Source organism: Malassezia japonica, chromosome 2, assembly GCF_029542785.1.
Source record: "Malassezia japonica chromosome 2, complete sequence".
Classification (NCBI taxonomy): Eukaryota; Fungi; Basidiomycota; class Malasseziomycetes; order Malasseziales; family Malasseziaceae; genus Malassezia; species Malassezia japonica.
The window spans coordinates 797,544-816,811 of record NC_083371.1 but is presented as its reverse complement, the minus strand read 5'-3'; the positions used below and the strand labels follow the sequence as shown (position 1 = coordinate 816,811).

Below are 19,268 nucleotides of genomic sequence, written 5' to 3'. Positions count from 1 at the left end.
ATGTACACTACGTAGGGCCGTGACCGGTATCCAGGACGTGCCACCGGGCGCGCAGGCCTTCGAGCCACCGCTCGTACAGCAGCCCGGCGAGGCGCGAGTGCGCCGCGGGCGCGCGCCGCGCCGCGCTGCGGCGTGCGCAGCAGGTCGACAAACTGCTCGAGGTACTCGGGGTTCTGCCGCCCCATCTGGCTCAGCAGGCCGTGGAGCTGGTAGAGCTGCGTGGTGGGTGTGTCGGCCTGCGCGGCATCCTGGCCGGCCTGGTACGCGAGCTGCTCGAGCGCATTTTGCACCATGACGTGCGCCGCGTCGGGGCGCGGGCGCGGCGTGGGCGACGAGAGCTGGCTCGAGGGGCGAGGCGTGCGCCGCGGCGACTCGGGCACCTCGGGAGGCGTTTTGGGCGTCTTGGGCGTGACGGGGTGGGGCGACGCGGGGGTCGCCGCGATCGCGGGGGTCGTGGGCGCGCTCGGCGCCGCACGCTCGCTGATCTCGGCGGGGGGGCGAGACGCTCGTCGGTGCGCAGCGCGTCGACCAGCGCGGACGCCGCGCCGGGCACGGCCTCGACGCGGCTCACATCGACCCCGAGCGCGGACGCCTGTGCGCCAGGCTCGGTGGACGCGTCAAATGCCCACTCGGAGAAGCTGCTCGTGTCGAGCACCGAGGTGTCCTGGCCGTCGAGGCCGGGCTCGGGCGCGGGCTCGGGCGGCGTGCCGCCGTCCAGCAAGCGCGCGACGAGATCGAGCGACCCGGCGTCTTCTAGGAACGAGGTTGTGCGCAGCGAGTGCGCCGAGGCGCGCTCCTCGGGGCGCTTGGCGAGGCACAGCTCGACAAAGCGCGCAAACGGCGCCGTGTGCTTGCCGTCGCTCGTGTCGACGCTCGGCGGGTTCGCCTTGGGAATCAGAAAGAGCGCGCGCATCGGGTGGTACGACGACAGGGGTGGGTGCCCCGTCGCGAGCTCGAGCGCGGTGATGCCGAGCGACCAGATATCCGCGCGCGCGTCGTAGTGCGACTGCTTGATCACTTCCGGCGCCATCCAGTACGGCGTGCCGACGAGTGTATTGCGCCGCGATCCGCGGTGCACAAGCTGGGCGGCGACGCCAAAGTCGGCTGCGTCAGTCGCGTCACGTACCTAGCTTCACCTGCCCGCTGCGCGCGAGGAGGACGTTGGCGGCTTTAATGTCGCGGTGGATGATGCCTTGGCCGTGCAGATACTCGAGGCCGAGAACGAGCTCGCGGCAGATCACCGCTATCACGGGCTCGTCCAGCGGCCCGACACGCCGCAAGAGACCGAGGCACGAGCCCGCGTCCATGAGCTCCATCACGACCCAGAGCGTGTAGCGCTTCAAAAAGCTGCCGTAGTACTTGGTCACGCGCTCGCACGTCGCGCACTGCGCGAGGCTCGTAACCTCGCGCTGGATCTCGGACAGGTCCTGCGTCTGTGTGGCCTGCGTCCCGCCGTCCTTGGAGGTGGCTTCCAAGTGCACCTGCTTGATCGCGACGAGCTGCGCACTCGGCACATGCACCGCCTCGTACACCTGCCCGAAGCTTCCGCGCCCGAGCCGGCGTACCAGTGTATACTCCTCCCATGGGTGCGGTGCTCCATGCGCCGGGAACGGCTTCGGCGGCGGCCGCTGGGCGGCCCACCGCGCCTCGGACCGCTCCGCACTGCTCCGCCGCGGGCGCCTCGCCTGGTCCATGTGGAGGCGTGAGTCGTTACTATACAAGGCTATTCGACCACGACTCCCACCAGCTCGGTGGGGTTCGTGGAGTCGGCCGGAGCGTTGCGGTGCGCGCTCCAGCGTGCGAGCCAGCCGCGGAGGGTAGTGAAGAAGGAAGGGGCGTGGGGCGTCGGGTGCTGGTGGCGCGCCGGGCCCAGCGCGGCGGCGCTCTGCGGCTCGTACGGCGGCGGGCTCTCGGCCGGGCGCCGCGGCGCGGTGAGCGTGTCCATGTGGATCCCGGTGTGTGCCGAGCTGCTAGACGTGCGGCTGGGGCTGGGCCCCGGCGGGGCGACGTCCGAGTACGACGGGACGCGCACCAGCTCGCCTGTCGCGCGGTCCGTCGTGAGCGTCGGGTCGCGGCTCGAGGAGCCGGTCGGGTGTGCGTCCTGGCGCGGCTCGTAGCCCGCCTGGATGAGGATGCTTCCCTTGTCGTGGCCGTACGCCGGCGGCGGGGCGAGCGTGCCGACCATCGGCGCGAGCCCCCACTTTTTCACGTTGCCCTCGATCAGGACAAAGCCGGCCTGGCCGAGGTTCACGTGCACCTCGGCCGCGCCGTTGGCGGCAATCGTGGGAAAGAGGTTGCAGCCGTGCAGGCCGACGTATGCCTCTTCCATGCGCCGCCCGTTGCGTGTAAAGAACACGGCGCCGGAGCGGGGCCTGTACCCCACGCCCACGACGTCGCCCTGCATAAACGCCGGCCCGTAGGACTGGGCGTGGAGCGGGTGGTTGTAGCACTTGAACCCGTCCTCGGAAAAGTACCCCACCGAGTGCCGGCAGAGCCCCGGGAAGCGAAACGGCGGATAGGGCTTGGTCGCGAGGCCCACGGCGATCGATGTCGACGCCGGCTTCGAAAATATCTTGGCCTCCCAGTAATACACTTCGTTGACCTTGGGCAGCGGGAGGTTGGTCTGCATCGCGCACGCGCCGCCCTCGCTCGGCGCCATCCCCGCGCTATCCGCAAAGAACTGCAGCTCGGTACGTGCCGAGACCATCACGCCCGGATTCGCCTCGTAGTCTGTATCAAAGTTCCATGCGCTGACGCCCTTTTCCTGGATGCCGAGGAACTGTGGCATGGTGATGTCCGTATCTCTGGGCGACGCCGGGGGGTGCTGTGTGCACCACTGCACCGCGCGTTCGTGCCCCAGCCGTGCCCCGTCATCAGCCTGCTCGGCCCAGCGCTGCTGCGCCTGCAGCGACGAGCCGCGGCTCTCCATCTGCTCCTCGAACGCAATGTTCACCGGCCCCTCGTGATCGCCGAGGGTGATACGGCCGCGGAGGCGCAGCACGACGTAGAATACGCACGGCGTAATCGCCACCAACACAATCGCACATATCAAAATGACCAGCGGTAGCAACAACAGCAACAAGTCGGGATCTTCCATCCCATCGGGCGGTGGCACGCCCATCGCAGAGAGCGTCGCCATCCCCACGTCGTAGCGGCTTGCCACCTCCACTCTCCCCGGCTCACGTGGCTCACGTGCTTCGGCCGAAAAAGGCCTCGCCGCCGGACGGGCCCGCTCATTCCGACCACCGCTGCCTTTTGTCATCCTTAGCAAATTGCACCACAACGCGTGAGGTACGTGGAGTAGCAACACACGCGCGACGCGTAGCAGCACGCGCGTGGTAGACTGAGCAGCGTACTAATGAGCAGCATGGACCAAGCATCGCCGACCCCTCCTCCCCCACTTGCTGATGAGGCGCTGGGCGCCGTGATGCAGCTCGCCCAGGCCGCGTCGCGCCACGAAGGCGAGCTCGGCGGCGACCAGGGCCGCGGCGGCGATGCGTCGCGTCACGGCAAGGGCCGCAGCCGCGAGATGGGCGACTCTTCGCGCCCGAACAAGCAGGTGCGCATGGACAACGAGCACGGCCAGGGCGTCGACCAGGCACTGCAGTGGCCGACCGCGCCCCCGCCCGCGTACGGCGCGCCGCACGACCCCCACGGCGCGGGCGCGAGCCAGCCGTCGCCTTACGGCGGCCATGGCCTCGACCAGAACGGCATGCACCTCGGCCACAGCGACGCGCCGTTCGACCCGTCGGCCCACGGCGTCGGCGGGCCGTACGGCGATGTCGACGACAACACGCGCATGGGCCCCCCGTCGGACGGGAAGCAGATGACCTCGGAGTCGACCGGCCTCGTCGGGGCGCGTGGCAAAACCGGCATGACGCGTGCGCTGAGCACGAGCCGCCGCGCCGAGCAGAACCGCAACGCGCAACGCGTCTTCCGCGAGCGCAAGAACAAGTACATCGCAGACCTGGAAAACAAGGCGGCATCGCTCGAAAACGCACTGCTCGCCGCCGAGGACCACCGCCGGCGCTTTAACGACGCGATCGAGACGATCGAGATCCTGAAGCGCGACAACGATACACTCCGTGTGGCGCTGCGTGCGCTCGGCGGACACCAGGCGGTGCCGAACGCGCCCGCCCTGCCGCTCGACCGGCCCACGGCCCACGCACAGGGCCTGCTGCCATACGGCACGCCGGGCCGCGGCCACCAAGGCGAGCACGACACGCAGCACCCGCACGCGGGCGGCCCGGGCGGCCCGGGCGGCCTGCACGAGGTGTCGGATAGCCAGGACCCCGCGACGGCGGCTGCGGTCGCCGCGGCAGCGTCCGGCCAGACGCCATACTGGCTCCTCGAGGCCGTGTCGGGCACCGGCGGCCAGCACGGCTTCCCGGTGCCGAGCCACTTCCAGCCGTCCCTGGGCGACAACATGGGCGCCGGCGCGCCGGGCGCGCCGGGGCACCAGATCCAGCGCGGCGCGCCGGGTCAGGGCGGCCAGCGCCCGGAGGGCATGATCGACCCGTCGCTCGAGCAGAACCGCCTCGGCGGCCTCGAGAACAACGACGAGCAGCGCCACGGCGTGCGCGACGAGGGCAAGGGCGAGTCGGTGGACTCGTCCGGCAATCCCGATAATCTTGCGTCGCTCAGCGCGGTCGCCGCCGCTGCCGCGGCCGCCTCGTCGCAGAAACAGCCGTCTTCGTAATTGTATGTGCCAAGCACTTGTAGTGGTATAAGTTTTCTATAAAGCAAGCGACTCTTGCAGCCAGCCGGCAAAGAGCGTCGCGACGTGGTGCTCCGTCATGGCAAGGCCTTGCAGCTCTGCTTTCGATGCGTAGACACGCACAAACTGGCGGCGCAGTGTCTGCAGGCGCGCGGGCGTAGGGACGCCGCGCCCGGGGGGAAGGGAGAATGCGACGGGCGCCACGCCGGGGACCGCGAGGGTCACGGGCCCTTGCGCAGCCTGCGCACGCTGCTCCTGGAGCGCGCCAAGCACTTTGTGCGTCACGGTATCGAGCAGCTCCATGCTGTTGTTCGCCGTCGTGTGCCGCTGCAGCGTGACGGCTTTCGGCGCTTGGACCTCGCTCTGGGTCACGGCGTGCCACAGGTCCGCGAGGGGGATCGGCGCAGCATCTACGGCGTCGGGCGCACCGGTCGCCGTCACGACAAACAGCGGCCGGTGCCAGCGCGAGGCAGGTGTCGGCTCCTCAAATCGCGCAACGAGCTCGTCGAAACTGGGTAAGTGGCGCGGCGTACCATGTCTCGGTGTATGCGTCCGGCGCGCCACGCTCAATCCGCGCCGCATTCCACGCTCTGGCGAGGTCGGGGGGGCACGCGACGTGCATCTACATCAGCCTGGCGACCTACCGTTGCACACCGGATGCCGAGCTCGCGCGCCGCGCACCACAGCTCGTAGCGGTACCCTTTAATATTCATACCCGCGCCCCCGTCCGCAATGACGATCGTGCTGGGCGAAAGCGCGCGCCGCACCGCACTCAGGTACGCCGCACGCGCACGTCCCTCGGTTTTTTGCGCTGGGTAAGACAAAGGACGCACCTTCGTACACGCTCTTGTCGACGTGCACGTCCTCGTCCGTCACCACAGTGACGCGCGCAAGGCTCGGCACCTCGGCAAGGTGCGTCTCAAAGTACGCCTGCGTCTCTGCGACGCGCGTCGAGCGCCCAGAGCATGGCAGGCCCGCGACGATCAGCAGCGCCATGTCGAGGTTCCCTCCACACTTTTTTCATGCTGCGACGCTGCTCGGAAGCGGTTCGTGCGGCAGGCGTGCGGCGCGTGCCGGGCCGCGGCGCCGCACCAGGCACACTCGCGCGTGCCTACTCAAAGAAGCAAGATACCCCTACGCAGAGCCCATGGGAGGAGCTCTTTGCGAGCCCCGACGTCGGCGAGACGCCCGACATTACGCCGGCGGAAGCGCCGCGTCTGCCCCGCTCGGTGCTGCATGCGCGCGAGCGCCCGATGCGCCGCAGCGCGCGCCACGAATACGACACTTCGTCGCTCACCCATGCCGAGTCGCAGCAGTTTCGGCGCATTTTTCAGCTACTCGAAGAGGAAATGGGGCAGGCGCCGGACGAGCGCCCGCCTCCCGACGACGGTCTCGAGGTGTTTGCGACGCGCAACGCACTCGCGCCCCGAAAGGTAACGGCACGCGGCGGCGGCGTCGGCACGCGCTTCGAGGCGGCGCAAGAAGGCGCCGCTGCGGCCGTTGCGCCGGACGTCATGGAGCGTGGCGTCGACGCGATCTGGGAGGCGCTCCAGGCGCAGCGCGACGCAGGCGCGGCGTGGCAGTGGGCCGAGGCCGAGGTATGGGGCACGCGGGGCACGCCGGCGACGTACGGCGTCGCGACGCCGTTCTTTGCGCCCGCGCTGCACATGCTCGTGCTCACGCTCCGTGACCGGCTGCATGCGCCACATGCGGCGCTCGCGGTGGTGCCCAAGACACGCACGCTCGGCACGGCAGCGTACGTGCTTGGGTGCACCTCGTCGCTGTACGCCGAAGTGATCCGCACGCAGTGGCTGTGCCTCGGCGACATTTATGCGGTGCTCGAGACGGTGCGCGAGGCGCGGCAGGCCGGCGTGCTGGCGGATCCGAGCGGGGCGCCCGACCCCTCGAAGCGCGAGGACGCGCTGCTGCGCGATCACATCGACCGCGTGCGCAACGAGGCGCGGCTGCGTGTTTTGCAGCACGCCGAGTCGGACCCCGCGCTGTCGCTGAGCGAGGCGGACCGCGACGTGCTGCGTGTCGTCGACGAGCTGCGGCGCGTCGCCGGGCACACGTCGCGCTACCGCCCCAAGCCCCCCCCCGCCGAGCGCCCCAAGGCGCCCCGCAAAAAGGCCGCGCCCACGCAAAAGTACGCGCCGAAAATCATCCCGATCGATACCAAAGCGCTGCTGCGCTCGCGCTCCAAGCCAGAATAGCTATTATACTACCGAGTAGCGCCCGCTTGTAAACTGGCGTGCCTCGTTGTTCTCGAGCGCAGCCTGTGCGCCCTCGAGCAAGAGGCGCTTGATGTCGCGTACGGCCTGCTCGATGCGCGACTGGTCGTTGCTCTCGATGAGCAGCGAGAGTTTCGGCGGCTCGCCGGGCTTGGGCTCGCGGCCGCGGTCGTAAAAGGCGCCCTTGCTGGTGATGGACGCGCCGGACGACTCGATGAGCATCGCCATCGTCTCCTTGTTGGTCACGCTCCAGCGCGCGCGCTGCGGGAAGTCGTTGATCGGGACGACCGCGTGGAAGTGCGTCGCGTCGGGGTCGCGAGCGCGGCGCGCGTGCTCGAGCGCCTCGTTCAGCGCGGCCTGTGTGCCCTCGCGGCGCGCGTTTGACTCTGCGTTGATGCGCGCGATCATCTCGCGCAAGCGGCCGGTGTTCGCGCCGCCCGCGCGTGCGGCGGCGAGGCGTGCGAGGTTTGCCTGGCTCTCGTCCGAGAAGTCGTACGAGTGCGGGACGCGGTTCTCGCGCACGGCTTCCGGCACGGCGCCGGTGCGCACCTCGATGTTCATATCGGAGCGGCCGCCCGCCTCGCTCGCGCGTGCCATGGCAATCTCGCGCGAGGCGCTCGCGTCGTTGTAGGCGGTCTGTTCGAGCATCAGCACCTCTTTGCGCTCCGTGTCGAGGCGCGCAAGGCCGCGGCCGCCAAAGCCCGACGGCTGGCTCTTGGCGACGCCGCGTGCGCGCTTCTGCTTGAACTGCACGGCGAGCTCCTCGAGCTCGTCCGGGACCGGCGCCTTGCTCGCCTTGAGTGCCGCGAGGATATCCTTCGCGAAGCGGTCCTGCTCCGGGGTGATAAACGTGATGCACGTTCCGGTATTGCCGGCGCGGCCGGTGCGCCCCGCGCGGTGTACATAGTCCTCCATATGGCTCGGCACGTCATAGTTGACCACGAGCTTGAGCTGCTTTACATCCAAGCCGCGCGCAGCGACCGACGTCGCGGTGAGGATCGGCACAATGCCCGCCTTGAAGTCGGAGATGGTCGTGTCGCGATCCGCCTGGTCTTTTCCGCCGTGCAGCGACATGGTCGGGTATCCTCTGCGGAGCAGGTCGCGCAGCAGCTCGTCCGCCGCGTCCTGGCGCTCGACAAAGATGAGCGTGCGGGCGTCTTCATCGTTATTGTACATCTGCCCGAGGATCTCGAGGAGGCGGCGGAACTTGGTATCTTCGTTGCGCACCTCGACGATCTGCGTGATCTCGGGCGCAACGATGCTCTTGCCCCCGACCGTGACCTCGATGGGGAGGTGGCGCAGCATCTTGCGCGCAAGGCTCTCGATCTGCTTTGGGAACGTTGCGGAAAAGAGCACCGCCTGGCGGTCGGGACGTACATTGTCAATAATCTTCATCACCTGCGGCTCAAAGCCGAGGTCCAGCATGCGGTCCGCTTCGTCGAGCACAAGGTAAGTGACGCGGCTCACATTCGTCACGCGCCCGCTGTTGGCGCTGAGCAGGTCGATCATGCGCCCCGGCGTGCCAATCACCACCTCGGGGCTGCGCTTCATCTCGGCAATGTGCTCGGAAATCGGCGGGCCGCCATACACGCACGCGCCGCGCAGGCCAAGCGCCGCAAAAAACGGCTTCGCGTCGCGGTAGATTTGGATCGCGAGCTCGCGCGTGGGCGTGAGCACGAGCGCAATCGGCCCCTCGCCCGACTCGACGCCGCGCTGGTCCTTGACGTGCCGAAAGAGCGGCAAGAGGAACGCAATCGTCTTGCCCGAGCCCGTCTTGGCAATGCCGACCATGTCGCGTCCGGACATGATAATCGGCATCGCCTGGCTCTGGATCGGCGTCGGCGACTCGTAGTTGAGCTCTTTAATCACATCCAAACAACTCACAGGCAGTCCGCAGTGCGACCACTTGGTAATGGGCTTGGGGCAGTCTTTGCCACGCACCGAGATCGCGTCGAGCTCCATCCGCATCCGGTCCGCCTCGGGCTCGCTCAGGCGCGCCACCTCTTCGGGCTCGTGGTAGAACGATTTGCGGAACGGCTCGTAGTCCATCTTGGAATGGTCGACCTGGGGAATAACGTGCTGCTTCGACCGCTTCGCCGTGAACGACAAGAGGTCCTCGGCGCTCATCGCGTCGAGCGAGTCGCCCGTCGGGCGCGACGCCGCCGCAGCCGCCGGCTGCTCCTCCTCGTCCTCGGACACCAGTTCACGCACCTCGGTAGACGGCTTGTCGTGCTCCACGCGCTGCACCTCGGTCTGCACCGAGCTCATGTACGCGTCCAGGGGGTCCTCTTCGCCCTCGTCCTCGGCCGCGGCCGGCGCGTCATCGAGCACATGGTGCAGCTGCCGCTTCGGCTTGACGTTCTCCTCCTCCTCGTCCAGCGCGGAAAAGGCACGCGCAGGCAGCTTCGGCGCGGCCTGCGCCGCCGGCGCACGCAGCCCGAGCGTGCGCGTCGGTGGCTCCGGCCGCGCTTTTTTCGGGGCGCTCCCCCCGCCCGCTTCGGCGGCGCGCTTTTTCGCAGCCTGCTCGCGGCGCCACGCCTCTAGACGCTGCCGCTTTGCACGCTGCTTCTCCTCTGCTTCGGTTAGCGAACGCTGGGCGCCTTGCCCCACGTTGCCTGACATTTCCACACGGACGAAAAGCGACAAATACATCGGGCCATCGGGCTTCTTTTCGCCATGAGCGCGCCTGGATTCGGCGCGGACGACTACATCGCCTTCGACCTGGGGGAGGGGAGCGAGAGTGATGTGCCCGAGGAGAAGCAGGCGACGACTGTCGACGATGCGGTGCGCGAGCACGCCACCGCGCGCAGCACGCCGTGGGCGACCGATGTCGAGTGGCACCGGTACCGGAACGTGGCCGAAATGTACGTCGCGCCGCTGACGCAGGTTGAACGCAGAGGTAAAGACCTACTCGCAGTGGATCTGCCCTACACAAGAGGAGCACGCGTGCCGCGTGATGGTGATCGAGCTGCTGCAGCGCGCGCTGTGCTCCGAGTGGCCGGACGCCGAAGTACGCTCGTTTGGGTCACAGGACACACAGCTGTACCTGCCGCAGGGGTACGTACTCTAGCTCACGCAGCGACATCGACCTTGTAGTTCTGTCCAAGTCCATGGACCTGCGTCCCCGCGAGACGACGCTGCGCAGCATTGCGGGGTGCCTCCGGGCGCACGGCCTCGCAAAGGACATCCAGGTCATTGGACGCGCCAAGGTGCCGATCATCAAGTTTGTGTGCACCTATGGCCACTTTCACGTCGATATCTCGATCAACCAGGCCAACGGACTGCAGGCCGCGCGGCTCGTCAACCGCTGGCTCGCCAAGATGCCGGGCTTGCGGCCGCTCGTGATGGTCGTCAAGCAGCTCTTGCAGCAGCGCGCGCTCTCGGAAGTGTTCACCGGCGGCCTCGGCTCATACAGCGTCACGCTCATGATCCTATCGTTTCTGCAGCTGCATCCCAAGCTGCAAATGGAAGAGATCGCCGCGGAACGCAACCTCGGCACGCTGCTCATGGAGCTCCTCGAGCTGTACGGCAAAAACTTTGGGTACGACGAGAGCGGGATTACCGTGCGGGGTCTGGGGGGTTACTTTAACAAGCGCAAGCGGGGGTGGTACGACGCACGCAAGCCGTTTTTGCTCTGCATCGAAGACCCGCACGACGTCGGGAACGATATCGCCAAGGGCTCGTTTGCCGTGATCAGCGTGCGGTCCGCACTCGGCGGTGCATTCGATATCCTGCACGCGGCGCTGTGCGAGCGCGCCAACGACTTGCACGCTTTTCGTACGCGCCAGCGCGCACTGCACGACGCGCAGCAGCAGAGCACGCACACCCACTTTGGCGACGAGGGCGACTCGCGCCTGCACATTACCAGCCAGACAAAAGAGCCCGAGAGCTTGCTCGGCTCGGTGCTCGGCGTGTCGCGCGAAATGATCAAGCGGCGCACCGAGATCAAGGACCTGTTCGAGTCGCACGCGCTCCAGGGCCGCCTCGCCGAGTTCCCGCCTCTCGCCAAGGGCGAGAAGCGCGCCGCGGAGGAAGAGGCACCCAAGAAACGTGCCAAGACCAAGCGTGCGGCCGCCGAACGCGACGCGGGCGTACGCCCGGACGATGCGCCAGAGGTCGAGATCAGCACGCCCCAGGCCAAGGTGCGCAAGCTCCAGCCGAGCTCGGGCGCGAGCGAAGAAGACTCAAAGTACGCCGCGCCGAGCCGCACACGCAAGCGCCAGCGCGACATGTACGCGCCGCCCGCCGAGCCGAGCGACTCGGACGCAGATTTGCTCACGAACGACGCGCCGTTCGTCACCGAGTCGAGCGACAGCGACGCGCCGCCTGCGCCTGCGCCCGCGCCCGCGCCTGCGCCCGAGGCGGGCCAGGGCCTGGCGATCGCGGGGCGTGCAAAGCGGTCCAAATCGAGCCTCAGCAAGGCGGACCGCCACGCGTACTGGAAGGGCAAGAGCGGCGCGGAGCATGGCGCCGTGCGCGACAGTTCGTAGATACCCTACCTATTACGAAGACGTGCGCGCGGCATCGCGCTGCATTTCTGTCCATGCCGCCTGCATCGCGACGACCCAGTCGTGGCACGAGGGGTGTGCGCGTGCGTGCAGATGGCGTGCGTGTGCGAGGACCGGCATGCGGCGCAGCGAGCGCCCCGACGCGCCGCGGCACGACTCGGCCAATGCGAGGAGCGCCGCCGACGCGCCGCCCGCCGCGGCCGCGTCGCTGTACGCTGCGAGCTCCTCGTGGCTGGCGAGCCCGACGCGCACGAGCTCGGCGAGGCACGACTGCAGGATTTTGTATACCGCCTCGGTGCCCGGCAGGCCGATGTACTGCCGGATGTCTGCGCGGTCGAGGAACGCAGGGTCGATCGACTCGGAAAGGTTCGACGTCGTCATTACAAGCACGTTCTGGCGCTGCTTGAGCTTGTCGAGCTCGGTCAGGAGCGCATTCACGACGCGGATCGAGTCAGACGGCTCGACGCCCGCAGCGGCTGATGAGCGTGCCTTGGACAGGCTCTCGATTTCGTCAATGAGCACGACGACAAAACCCGATTCGTCCTCGAGAAGCTCGGCAATGAGCTCAAAGAGGCGGTGCACGAGCTTGCCCGACTCGGAGAACCACTTGGAAAAGAGCGAGTGCGAGTTGATTTCGACGAGCTTGCCGTGTGTGTACTGCGCGCCGAGGCGGATCGCGAGCTTTTGCGCGAGAGCGCGGCACAGGCTCGTCTTGCCGGTGCCCGGCGGCCCGTGCAGGAGGACCACGCGGTTGCACGTAATGACGTTTTGGTCGATGCCGCGTGCAGCGAAGCGCATCGTGGTATAGATATAATGCAAGAGACGTGCCTTGACGTCGTCGGTATACACGAGGCTGCGTTAGCAAAGTGACGTACGTTTCCCACACCCCGTCCAGGCCGCGGTTCGGCAGCTCGGCGAGCGTCGCGGCCACGCTATTGTCCATGCCCTGGCTCTCGGCGTCGCCCACGCCAAACTCGTCGACATTGTCCACCGGGCACGGGCGGTACACGTGCACGATGAGCTTGGCGTGCTGCACGCGCGGTGCGCCCGAGTCTGTGTGAGTCGTGCGACGTACCGCTCTCGGCGATGTACACGCGCTCGACGTCGTCGGCGAGCGACGCGTACGCGTCGCGCGGCACGACGCGCTCGGTCGTGCACCCCTCCCACGCGGCGAGCGCCGCCTCGATGCGGCGCTCGACCTCCTCGCGCTCCAGGAGCGAGTCGGAGCGCTGGCGTACCTCGACTGCGTCAGGCGCGGCACCTACCTTGGACGCCCTCGCGCTGCTCCGTGCTCATCGTGTTCGTTGGCACGTGATGAAAGGCGTCGGTGGTATCGTGCTATCTCTCTACTCGTCCTCCTCCGGGATTTCAAATTCGTTGCCGTACGGCTTTGCGGTGAAGAAGGTAGGGTCAAACCAGTTGACACGGACGTAGCCGTCCTCTCCGCCGCTCGCGTACGCCTTGCCCGTCGGGTGGATGGCGAGGGTGTTGATGGGACCAAAGTGGCCCGGGAGGCGTGCGCACTCCTCCTCAAACACCTTGTGCCAGAAGCGCGACTCGAACTTGCCCTGGCGCGAGCTGGTGGTCGTGACGCTCATCGCCTCCTGACCACCGCCGACAATCACGTACGGGCGCGTGGGGTGCGCGATGGCCGAGTTGAGCGGCGTGTCGGTCGCGTATGTCTTGATGATGTCGAGCTTGAGCGCGTCGAGGAGCTTCGACGACTTGTCCTTGGACGAGGTGACCAAGTAGGTCTTGTCCCAGCCCAGCTGCAAATCGGTGATGGTGTCGGTGTGCGCGTCGACGTGGTGCAGCTCGAGCTCCGCGTCGATGCCCGATTCCGGGTACTCGGAGTCGTGGCCGTAGAGCGCCACCTTTCCGTTTTCGTGACCAGTGATGATGTGGTGGTCGAGGGCGTCAAACGAGGCGACGGTCGCCTTGGAGCCCGAGAAGGTGACGGTGCGCGTCGGCTCGTCCGCCTGCTTCGTCCAGGACGCCGGGTCGCGGTTCACCTTGAACACGCGCAGCGCGCCGCGGTAGCCCATACGCTCTTCCGTGATCATCAGAATCTCGGTGCCGTCGCGGTTGAACTGCACGCACTTGACCGCGGTAGGGAACTCCCACGTATAGAGGCACTGGCCCGTCTTGACCTCCCACAGACGCATCTGGTTGTCAGCCGAGCCAGTCACGAGCAGCGTCGAGGTGTTGTCCACGTCCACCGACCACACGGTACCGTTGTGGCCGTTGTAGGTGCCGAGGCGCTCGCCATTGTGCGAGAACCACGCGTTGACTAGGTTATCCTTGGAAACCGAGAACAGCAAATCGCCCTCGCGATTGAACTTGATCTGGTTCAAAGAACGGGTGTGCCCCGAAAGCACAATAGGACGCTGCTGTGAGCCGTGCGCATACGCACCATCTTCTCGTCCACAAGCGGAGGCGGCGCTGGCGATGCAAAACTAAAAGAGGCCGTCACGTGAATCCTCGGCCGAGGTCAGCCGCCCGGCGCGCGCAGCAACGTGCCAAACAGCGCAGCGCGACCGAGCGATCGTTGTCGCGGGCCCTCGTTCTTCGCTCCGGTGATTGAGTCTGGGGGAAGTACCAACACGATTTAAAAATGGGACAAATTCTTTCGGAGCCCATTGTGGACAAGGTACGTGGATCATTTCTAAGACAGCGCACGTCGCGTGGTGAGGATGACCGTCACCTGTACTGCGTGTCCGACATGCAGGGCTGGCGTATCTCGATGGAGGACGCGCACGCTGCTGTGCTGAACCTCCCGGAGGACGTGAATGTGCCGTCGAAGGAGCGCGTGAGCTTTTTTGCTGTGTACGACGGCCACGGCGGTACGTTTCTATTTTTTCTCATTCAGGCGCAAACGTTGCACGGTACGCAGGCCGCACGGTGCATGGCCGTCTCGTGGAACTGCCCGAGTTCAAGGAGCACAAGTGGGAGTCGGCGCTGCGCCGTGCCTTCCTCAAGACTGACGAGGATCTTCGTATCGGTACGTTGCTTATCTCACAGCAGACCCCGTGTACGCGAACGACACATCGGGCTGTACCGCGGTTGCTGCGCTGCTCGTGCCCGAGTCGGAGACGAATGGCCGCCGTATCTACTGCGCCAACTCGGGCGATTCGCGTTGCGTGCTCGGCCTCTCTGGTGAGGCCAAGCCGATGAGCTATGACCATAAGCCGAGCAACCCCGAGGAGCACTCGCGCATCCTCAACGCGGGCGGCTTTGTCGAGTTCGACCGTGTGAACGGCAACCTGGCGCTGAGCCGCGCGCTGGGCGACTTTGAGTTCAAGCAGAACGCCTCGCTGCCCGCCGAGCAGCAAATTGTCACGGCCGACCCCCAGGTGATTTCGCACGACTACACCGGCGAGGAGGAGTTTTTGGTACTCGCATGCGACGGTATTTGGGACTGCTTGTCGAACCAACAGGTGGTCGATCTCGTCCGGAGAGGGATTGCGCAGGAGAAGGAGCTCACCACCATCTGCGAAGACATCATTGACCGGTGCCTCGCTCCCGACGCAGAAGTCGGTGGCATTGGCTGCGATAATATGACCCTCCTCATTGTGGCCATGCTCGGCGACCGCACCAAGCAGGAGTGGTACCAGTGGGTGAAGCAGCGCGTGGAGAACAAGGTTGGCTACGACACACCAGAGAACGTCCCCCCGGTCTTCCGCACGCACCTCCAACAGGACGCACAGCAGCAGTCGCTGTTTGGCGGTAGCAACGCTGCGCAACGCAACGTGGCCCTCTCCCTCAACGGCTTGGGCTCGGGTGGCCTGCTCTCGGCCATCCCGCGCGTGCTCTCGGGTCAGGGCGCGAGCGAAGAAGAAGTGGATCAGGCCAGCGAGGACGCGGCCGCGGCGATCGTCTCGTCGAACGACGAGTCGGAGAAGGCATCGTCAAAGAACGAGCAAGCGTAGTCGCAGATACCGTAGCCATGCTTGGTACAGCGCCTGTGGCTGCCATTGATCGTACATGGTTACCTTATCTACAAGTCGGGCAGATGCTGCGACAGTGCGCCGCGCACCGCGCCGAGATTCTCTACGAGCCACGGCCAGGTACTCGATGCCTGCAGCGATAGCCAGGGCCAGGCGGCCGCCACGTTGAGCGACGGCCACTGCATCGAGGGACACGATCCACTCACGTGGCTGTACGCGAAGCGGTTCTCGTGAAAGAGGAGGATGGCGCGGAAGTGCAGCGCAATCGCCACCACAATCGCAATGTGCCACATCTGGTGTGAGTGGCCCACGAGGTCAAAGCGCCCGGGCCAGTACTTCTCGGGAAAGCGCATCGCATACACCGCAACACCCGCCACGTACGACGCCAGACTGGGGAGCACCGGCGCGTAAAAGGCATACATCCGCCAAAAGCCGTGCAGGTACGCGCCGTGAGAGAAGGGCACGAGACCGACCAGCGCCATGAAAATGAAGAGGGAAATACGCAGCGAGCGGTTCTTGGGATCGTCAAACCACGGCGCCCAGGGAAGGATGCCCATCGTCGCGCCGAGCGCAAAGACACCGACCGAGTACAAGGCAATCAAGTGGGGCTGGCAGTAAAAGCCATTGTACACCAGCGTAAGCAGCGACGCAGCGACCAGCCAGGAAATGCCGGTGTAGTCAATACACGCAAAGCACTGGAACCACTGCAGGTCCGCACACCCGGCCATCACATGCCACGACACGGAGCACGCAAGACACTTGGCCGCCGCAATCAGATAGAGCGTCTGGATCCAGCGGTCCATCGGCGTCGTGAGGGAGTCCAGCGCACCGGCAAAGTAGTACAGGCCAGCAACGAGCACCAGGCCGCCAAGGTGTGTGTGGATGTTGCCCGTCTCGTTGTGGATTTGAAAGATGCTGCGCAGTAGCGTCGTCCAGTTCCGCACGGGGATGAACCGATAGCCTGTGTGGATGCAGTCGTTGTTGCGCCACAGCATGGGGAGGTTATCGTACGAAATCAAAACTCGCCCTTCGCGCGCGAGTTCACACGCCGCCTGGTACACGGCGTCCTCCATGTCGTGCACCGCACGGCTCGCACGGTGCACGAACTCGGTGGCACCGGCACGCCCGCGCTTGCTCACCGAATCGAGCGTCTCTTCGAAGCGGTGCAGCAGGTCGGACGCGGGCTGCTCCAACGCGACGATGCGCGCAGGTAGCGCACCAGCGCTCAGGTGCATCGGAATATTGTACATTTGCTCAAAAAAGTGGTTCAGACGGCGGTGCACCTCCTCCGAGACTTCGGACGTGCTCGGAACATAGACACCGGATGTCCATTCGCCTTGGATCATGTCCAGGGGAGATGCATACGTCCACGCAGGCAGCTCGTCGACGAGTGCCACCTTGCCATCGGCGACGCCTTCCAGCTCCACCGACCGCAGCGACAGTGGCACGGATGGCGTGAAGAGCGTAGGATGAAAGGTGCGTGCACGGTGCTCCCAGTCGTGGATCAGCGTTCTCATCTTTCCGTGCAGGTCGTTGCGCGAGGGGATGCTCTCGAACAGAGCAGTGGACGTCGGCAGGCGCTGCGACATGTGCCCCACCGCATGGTAGGCGGCATCGAGCTGGTGCGCGACCATGGCCAGCGGCGCACGCAATGCACGTCCGTCGGTGCTTTGCTCGTCCAACAGCGTATGCATACGGCGGTCCAGATCCTCGGCGTAGCGTGTCGCCTCGGCACGCACGTACGCCAGCCAGTAGGGTAGGGAGAGCGAGAGATCAAGCTGCATAAGTATCAACACGTACCGCATCGACAACAGAGCGTGTGCTTCCAGTATCGCTTGCTTCTGATACACTCGCCCTGCGGGAGAGATTGCCCCGGAGAGCAGGGCCGCCTTCCAAATTGTCGGGGAGCGCCGCAAGCGCCGCCGCCGTCACGGGTGTGCGGCACTGTGGCGGGAGGTCAGACGCCACATCCGCCTTTTCTCTCTGTACCTGAATGTTCGAGCCCGTACGCTCGCTCATGCCGTGCTCAGCCGCGGTCGCCATCGTGCGTGGAGCGCGAGAGAAGCTGCGCAAAATTCGGGTCGCCGACTCTACCTCCACTTCAAAGCCGCCTTGGCGCACGGCAGGGTGTCATGCGCCACCGTAGAAGCCGGAGCCAACCGCCGTGACCCAACGTATCTTACATAGTGCTATTAACGCCACTTCCACGACTCTTCGTCCCAGTCTTGCACGAGATCCTTGTCGTCCTTGAACTTGGGGCCAAAGTTCGCAAAGCCGTCGCGGAGCACGAGCACCTGCTGCTCCGTGGCCCCCGAGAGCTTGCCGGCCGCCGTCTGTGCGTCGCGCGTCTCGCGGAAGATGCGCGCAGACTTGGGTCCCCGCTGCTGTGACAAAGAGCAGTGAAAGACGACCTGTTCATAGTCCGCCATATCCTTCACGAGCGAGTCGACACGGTCCAGGAACGTCGACGACGGCGCATGGATCGCACCGACAATGTGGCCACCTTCGTAGTCGTCGTCGCGCACGTCGACGACCGCCAGCTTTTTCGGCTGGGCAGCACGCGAACGCAGTTCTTGTGCGAGCGCATCCGCGTCTACGTACTTGTAGGGCGGTGTGAAGGACATCCTGGAAGCGTTGCGCACAAAGTACTGGGACAAGCCACGCCGAGGCGCCGCACGAGCCGAGCCGAGCATGGAGGTCACTTCGGCCGAGAGTTCCTCCACGCCTCCGTGACGATGGGCGTGACGACGTACCGGCCGCCCGGCCGCGCAAAGCCGGATCTCGGCATGCCCGACGCAGAGTATGTGATCCACGAGCTGCTGGTGCGTATTGCGCAGCAGTGTGGGTACGAAGGCGCGCAATCGAGCGCGATCCGCCGCATGACCGAATTGGTCGACGACTGTATGTGCCGTATCTTACCCAGTCTTGATGACCCTCACGCGGAGCGCCTCACAGCTTGCTGCGCAGTCGAATAGGCAGTCGCCGACGGTGCATGATGTGCTGTATACCTACGAGTACCTCGGCATCGACGGGCCGTCGCTTATGTCGTACGCCCGCGAAGCCGGCGAGCACAGCGCCGAGCGTACCCGCCTCCGCCTCCCGCAGGCGCGCCGCGAGACGGAGGAGTGGGCGGACCCCATGGCTGAGTTTCTCCCGTCCGACGACGAGGACGAGGACGAAGAAAAGGACGAAAAATCCGTGTGGAAAAAACTCATGAACGATGTCGTGCCCGATCATTTGCCGCCGCAGCCCCCGCGCCACTGCTGGATGTTTACGCCAGTGTATGCGACGCAGATGCTGTCGGAGCTGCCGATGATGCAGCTGGTGAACCGCAAGCTCGATAACGCACGCCTCGTCGAGACGTCGCTCCGGCGACTGATCCGCGAGACGGATAAGGCCGCCCTGCCCGAGCTGCAGCTCAAAGAGGGTGAGGACGCCAAGATCGAAGAGATCGAGACGACACAGACGTCCGCTCCTGCGCCGCCCGTGCCCTCGGAGCCCGCGAAGTCGTCCGAGCCCGCCGCCACGGAGCCTGCGGCACCGGCCGGGCCGTCCCCGGCCGCGGAGCCAGCCGCGGCGCCGTCGCAGCCTGAACCCGCCCCCGATACCACCCTGACTGAAAATGCGGCGCAGGTGCACGCGCCGCTGCCCCCTGTGGCCCTGGATACCAAGAAACCCCTGCTGCGTGCGGTAAACTACAAGTCGAGCTGGTACGCCTCGCTGGGCGCCAACGATAGTCGCCTGCCGAGCGCGAACCTGTACACGGCGCGGCTGCGCGGCGGTGCTGACGAAGGCAGCGTCGCCAAGCGCCCGCGCCGCTTCGTAGTGCAATGATGTATTATAATTGTCTCATTGAATCCAGGTA

General features: G+C 66.1%; 13 protein-coding genes across 13 annotated transcripts; 5 read left to right on the top strand and 8 right to left on the bottom strand.

The window, feature by feature from the left end:
* Window positions 1-7: 7 nt before the first annotated feature.
* MJAP1_001557 (uncharacterized protein) lies at window positions 8-1,694 on the bottom strand (the record flags this gene model as incomplete). Its single annotated transcript, XM_060265512.1, has 5 exons — window positions 8-70; window positions 150-485; window positions 530-1,104; window positions 1,127-1,532; window positions 1,566-1,694. 5 exons carry the CDS (start codon window positions 1,692-1,694, stop codon window positions 8-10), a joined length of 1,509 nt encoding a protein of 502 aa, XP_060121495.1.
* Window positions 1,695-1,723: 29 nt separating this feature from the next.
* ssh4 lies at window positions 1,724-3,139 on the bottom strand (the record flags this gene model as incomplete). The annotated part of the gene is made up of 1 exon (XM_060265511.1): window positions 1,724-3,139. One exon carries the CDS (start codon window positions 3,137-3,139, stop codon window positions 1,724-1,726), a length of 1,416 nt encoding a protein of 471 aa, XP_060121494.1.
* A 228-nt stretch (window positions 3,140-3,367) lies between these two features.
* On the top strand, window positions 3,368-4,699 carry MJAP1_001555 (uncharacterized protein; the record flags this gene model as incomplete). Its single annotated transcript, XM_060265510.1, has 1 exon — window positions 3,368-4,699. One exon carries the CDS (start codon window positions 3,368-3,370, stop codon window positions 4,697-4,699), a length of 1,332 nt encoding a protein of 443 aa, XP_060121493.1.
* A 36-nt stretch (window positions 4,700-4,735) lies between these two features.
* KTI12 (kti12, chromatin associated) lies at window positions 4,736-5,713 on the bottom strand (the record flags this gene model as incomplete). Its single annotated transcript, XM_060265509.1, has 4 exons — window positions 4,736-5,228; window positions 5,251-5,339; window positions 5,362-5,528; window positions 5,551-5,713. 4 exons carry the CDS (start codon window positions 5,711-5,713, stop codon window positions 4,736-4,738), a joined length of 912 nt encoding a protein of 303 aa, XP_060121492.1.
* Window positions 5,714-5,739: 26 nt separating this feature from the next.
* MJAP1_001553 (uncharacterized protein) lies at window positions 5,740-6,930 on the top strand (the record flags this gene model as incomplete). The annotated part of the gene is made up of 1 exon (XM_060265508.1): window positions 5,740-6,930. The coding sequence occupies one exon, from the start codon at window positions 5,740-5,742 to the stop codon at window positions 6,928-6,930; it is 1,191 nt and encodes a 396-aa protein (XP_060121491.1).
* Window positions 6,931-6,933: 3 nt separating this feature from the next.
* PRP5 (RNA helicase) lies at window positions 6,934-9,570 on the bottom strand (the record flags this gene model as incomplete). The annotated part of the gene is made up of 1 exon (XM_060265507.1): window positions 6,934-9,570. One exon carries the CDS (start codon window positions 9,568-9,570, stop codon window positions 6,934-6,936), a length of 2,637 nt encoding a protein of 878 aa, XP_060121490.1.
* Window positions 9,571-9,624: 54 nt separating this feature from the next.
* Window positions 9,625-11,438, top strand: MJAP1_001551 (polynucleotide adenylyltransferase; the record flags this gene model as incomplete). Its single annotated transcript, XM_060265506.1, has 3 exons — window positions 9,625-9,812; window positions 9,835-10,005; window positions 10,028-11,438. The coding sequence occupies 3 exons, from the start codon at window positions 9,625-9,627 to the stop codon at window positions 11,436-11,438; spliced, it is 1,770 nt and encodes a 589-aa protein (XP_060121489.1).
* A 12-nt stretch (window positions 11,439-11,450) lies between these two features.
* MJAP1_001550 (uncharacterized protein) lies at window positions 11,451-12,752 on the bottom strand (the record flags this gene model as incomplete). The annotated part of the gene is made up of 4 exons (XM_060265505.1): window positions 11,451-12,309; window positions 12,332-12,509; window positions 12,532-12,699; window positions 12,722-12,752. The coding sequence occupies 4 exons, from the start codon at window positions 12,750-12,752 to the stop codon at window positions 11,451-11,453; spliced, it is 1,236 nt and encodes a 411-aa protein (XP_060121488.1).
* Window positions 12,753-12,802: 50 nt separating this feature from the next.
* On the bottom strand, window positions 12,803-13,872 carry TIF34 (translation initiation factor eIF3 subunit; the record flags this gene model as incomplete). The annotated part of the gene is made up of 2 exons (XM_060265504.1): window positions 12,803-13,846; window positions 13,870-13,872. The coding sequence occupies 2 exons, from the start codon at window positions 13,870-13,872 to the stop codon at window positions 12,803-12,805; spliced, it is 1,047 nt and encodes a 348-aa protein (XP_060121487.1).
* A 198-nt stretch (window positions 13,873-14,070) lies between these two features.
* Window positions 14,071-15,385, top strand: PTC2 (protein-serine/threonine phosphatase; the record flags this gene model as incomplete). Its single annotated transcript, XM_060265503.1, has 4 exons — window positions 14,071-14,106; window positions 14,131-14,299; window positions 14,350-14,457; window positions 14,481-15,385. The coding sequence occupies 4 exons, from the start codon at window positions 14,071-14,073 to the stop codon at window positions 15,383-15,385; spliced, it is 1,218 nt and encodes a 405-aa protein (XP_060121486.1).
* Window positions 15,386-15,453: 68 nt separating this feature from the next.
* Window positions 15,454-17,446, bottom strand: IZH3 (inc metabolism membrane protein; the record flags this gene model as incomplete). Its single annotated transcript, XM_060265502.1, has 2 exons — window positions 15,454-17,181; window positions 17,204-17,446. The coding sequence occupies 2 exons, from the start codon at window positions 17,444-17,446 to the stop codon at window positions 15,454-15,456; spliced, it is 1,971 nt and encodes a 656-aa protein (XP_060121485.1).
* A 149-nt stretch (window positions 17,447-17,595) lies between these two features.
* Window positions 17,596-18,027, bottom strand: ibp1 (protein-tyrosine-phosphatase; the record flags this gene model as incomplete). The annotated part of the gene is made up of 1 exon (XM_060265501.1): window positions 17,596-18,027. The coding sequence occupies one exon, from the start codon at window positions 18,025-18,027 to the stop codon at window positions 17,596-17,598; it is 432 nt and encodes a 143-aa protein (XP_060121484.1).
* A 111-nt stretch (window positions 18,028-18,138) lies between these two features.
* On the top strand, window positions 18,139-19,237 carry MJAP1_001545 (uncharacterized protein; the record flags this gene model as incomplete). The annotated part of the gene is made up of 2 exons (XM_060265500.1): window positions 18,139-18,304; window positions 18,327-19,237. 2 exons carry the CDS (start codon window positions 18,139-18,141, stop codon window positions 19,235-19,237), a joined length of 1,077 nt encoding a protein of 358 aa, XP_060121483.1.
* Window positions 19,238-19,268: the final 31 nt, after the last annotated feature.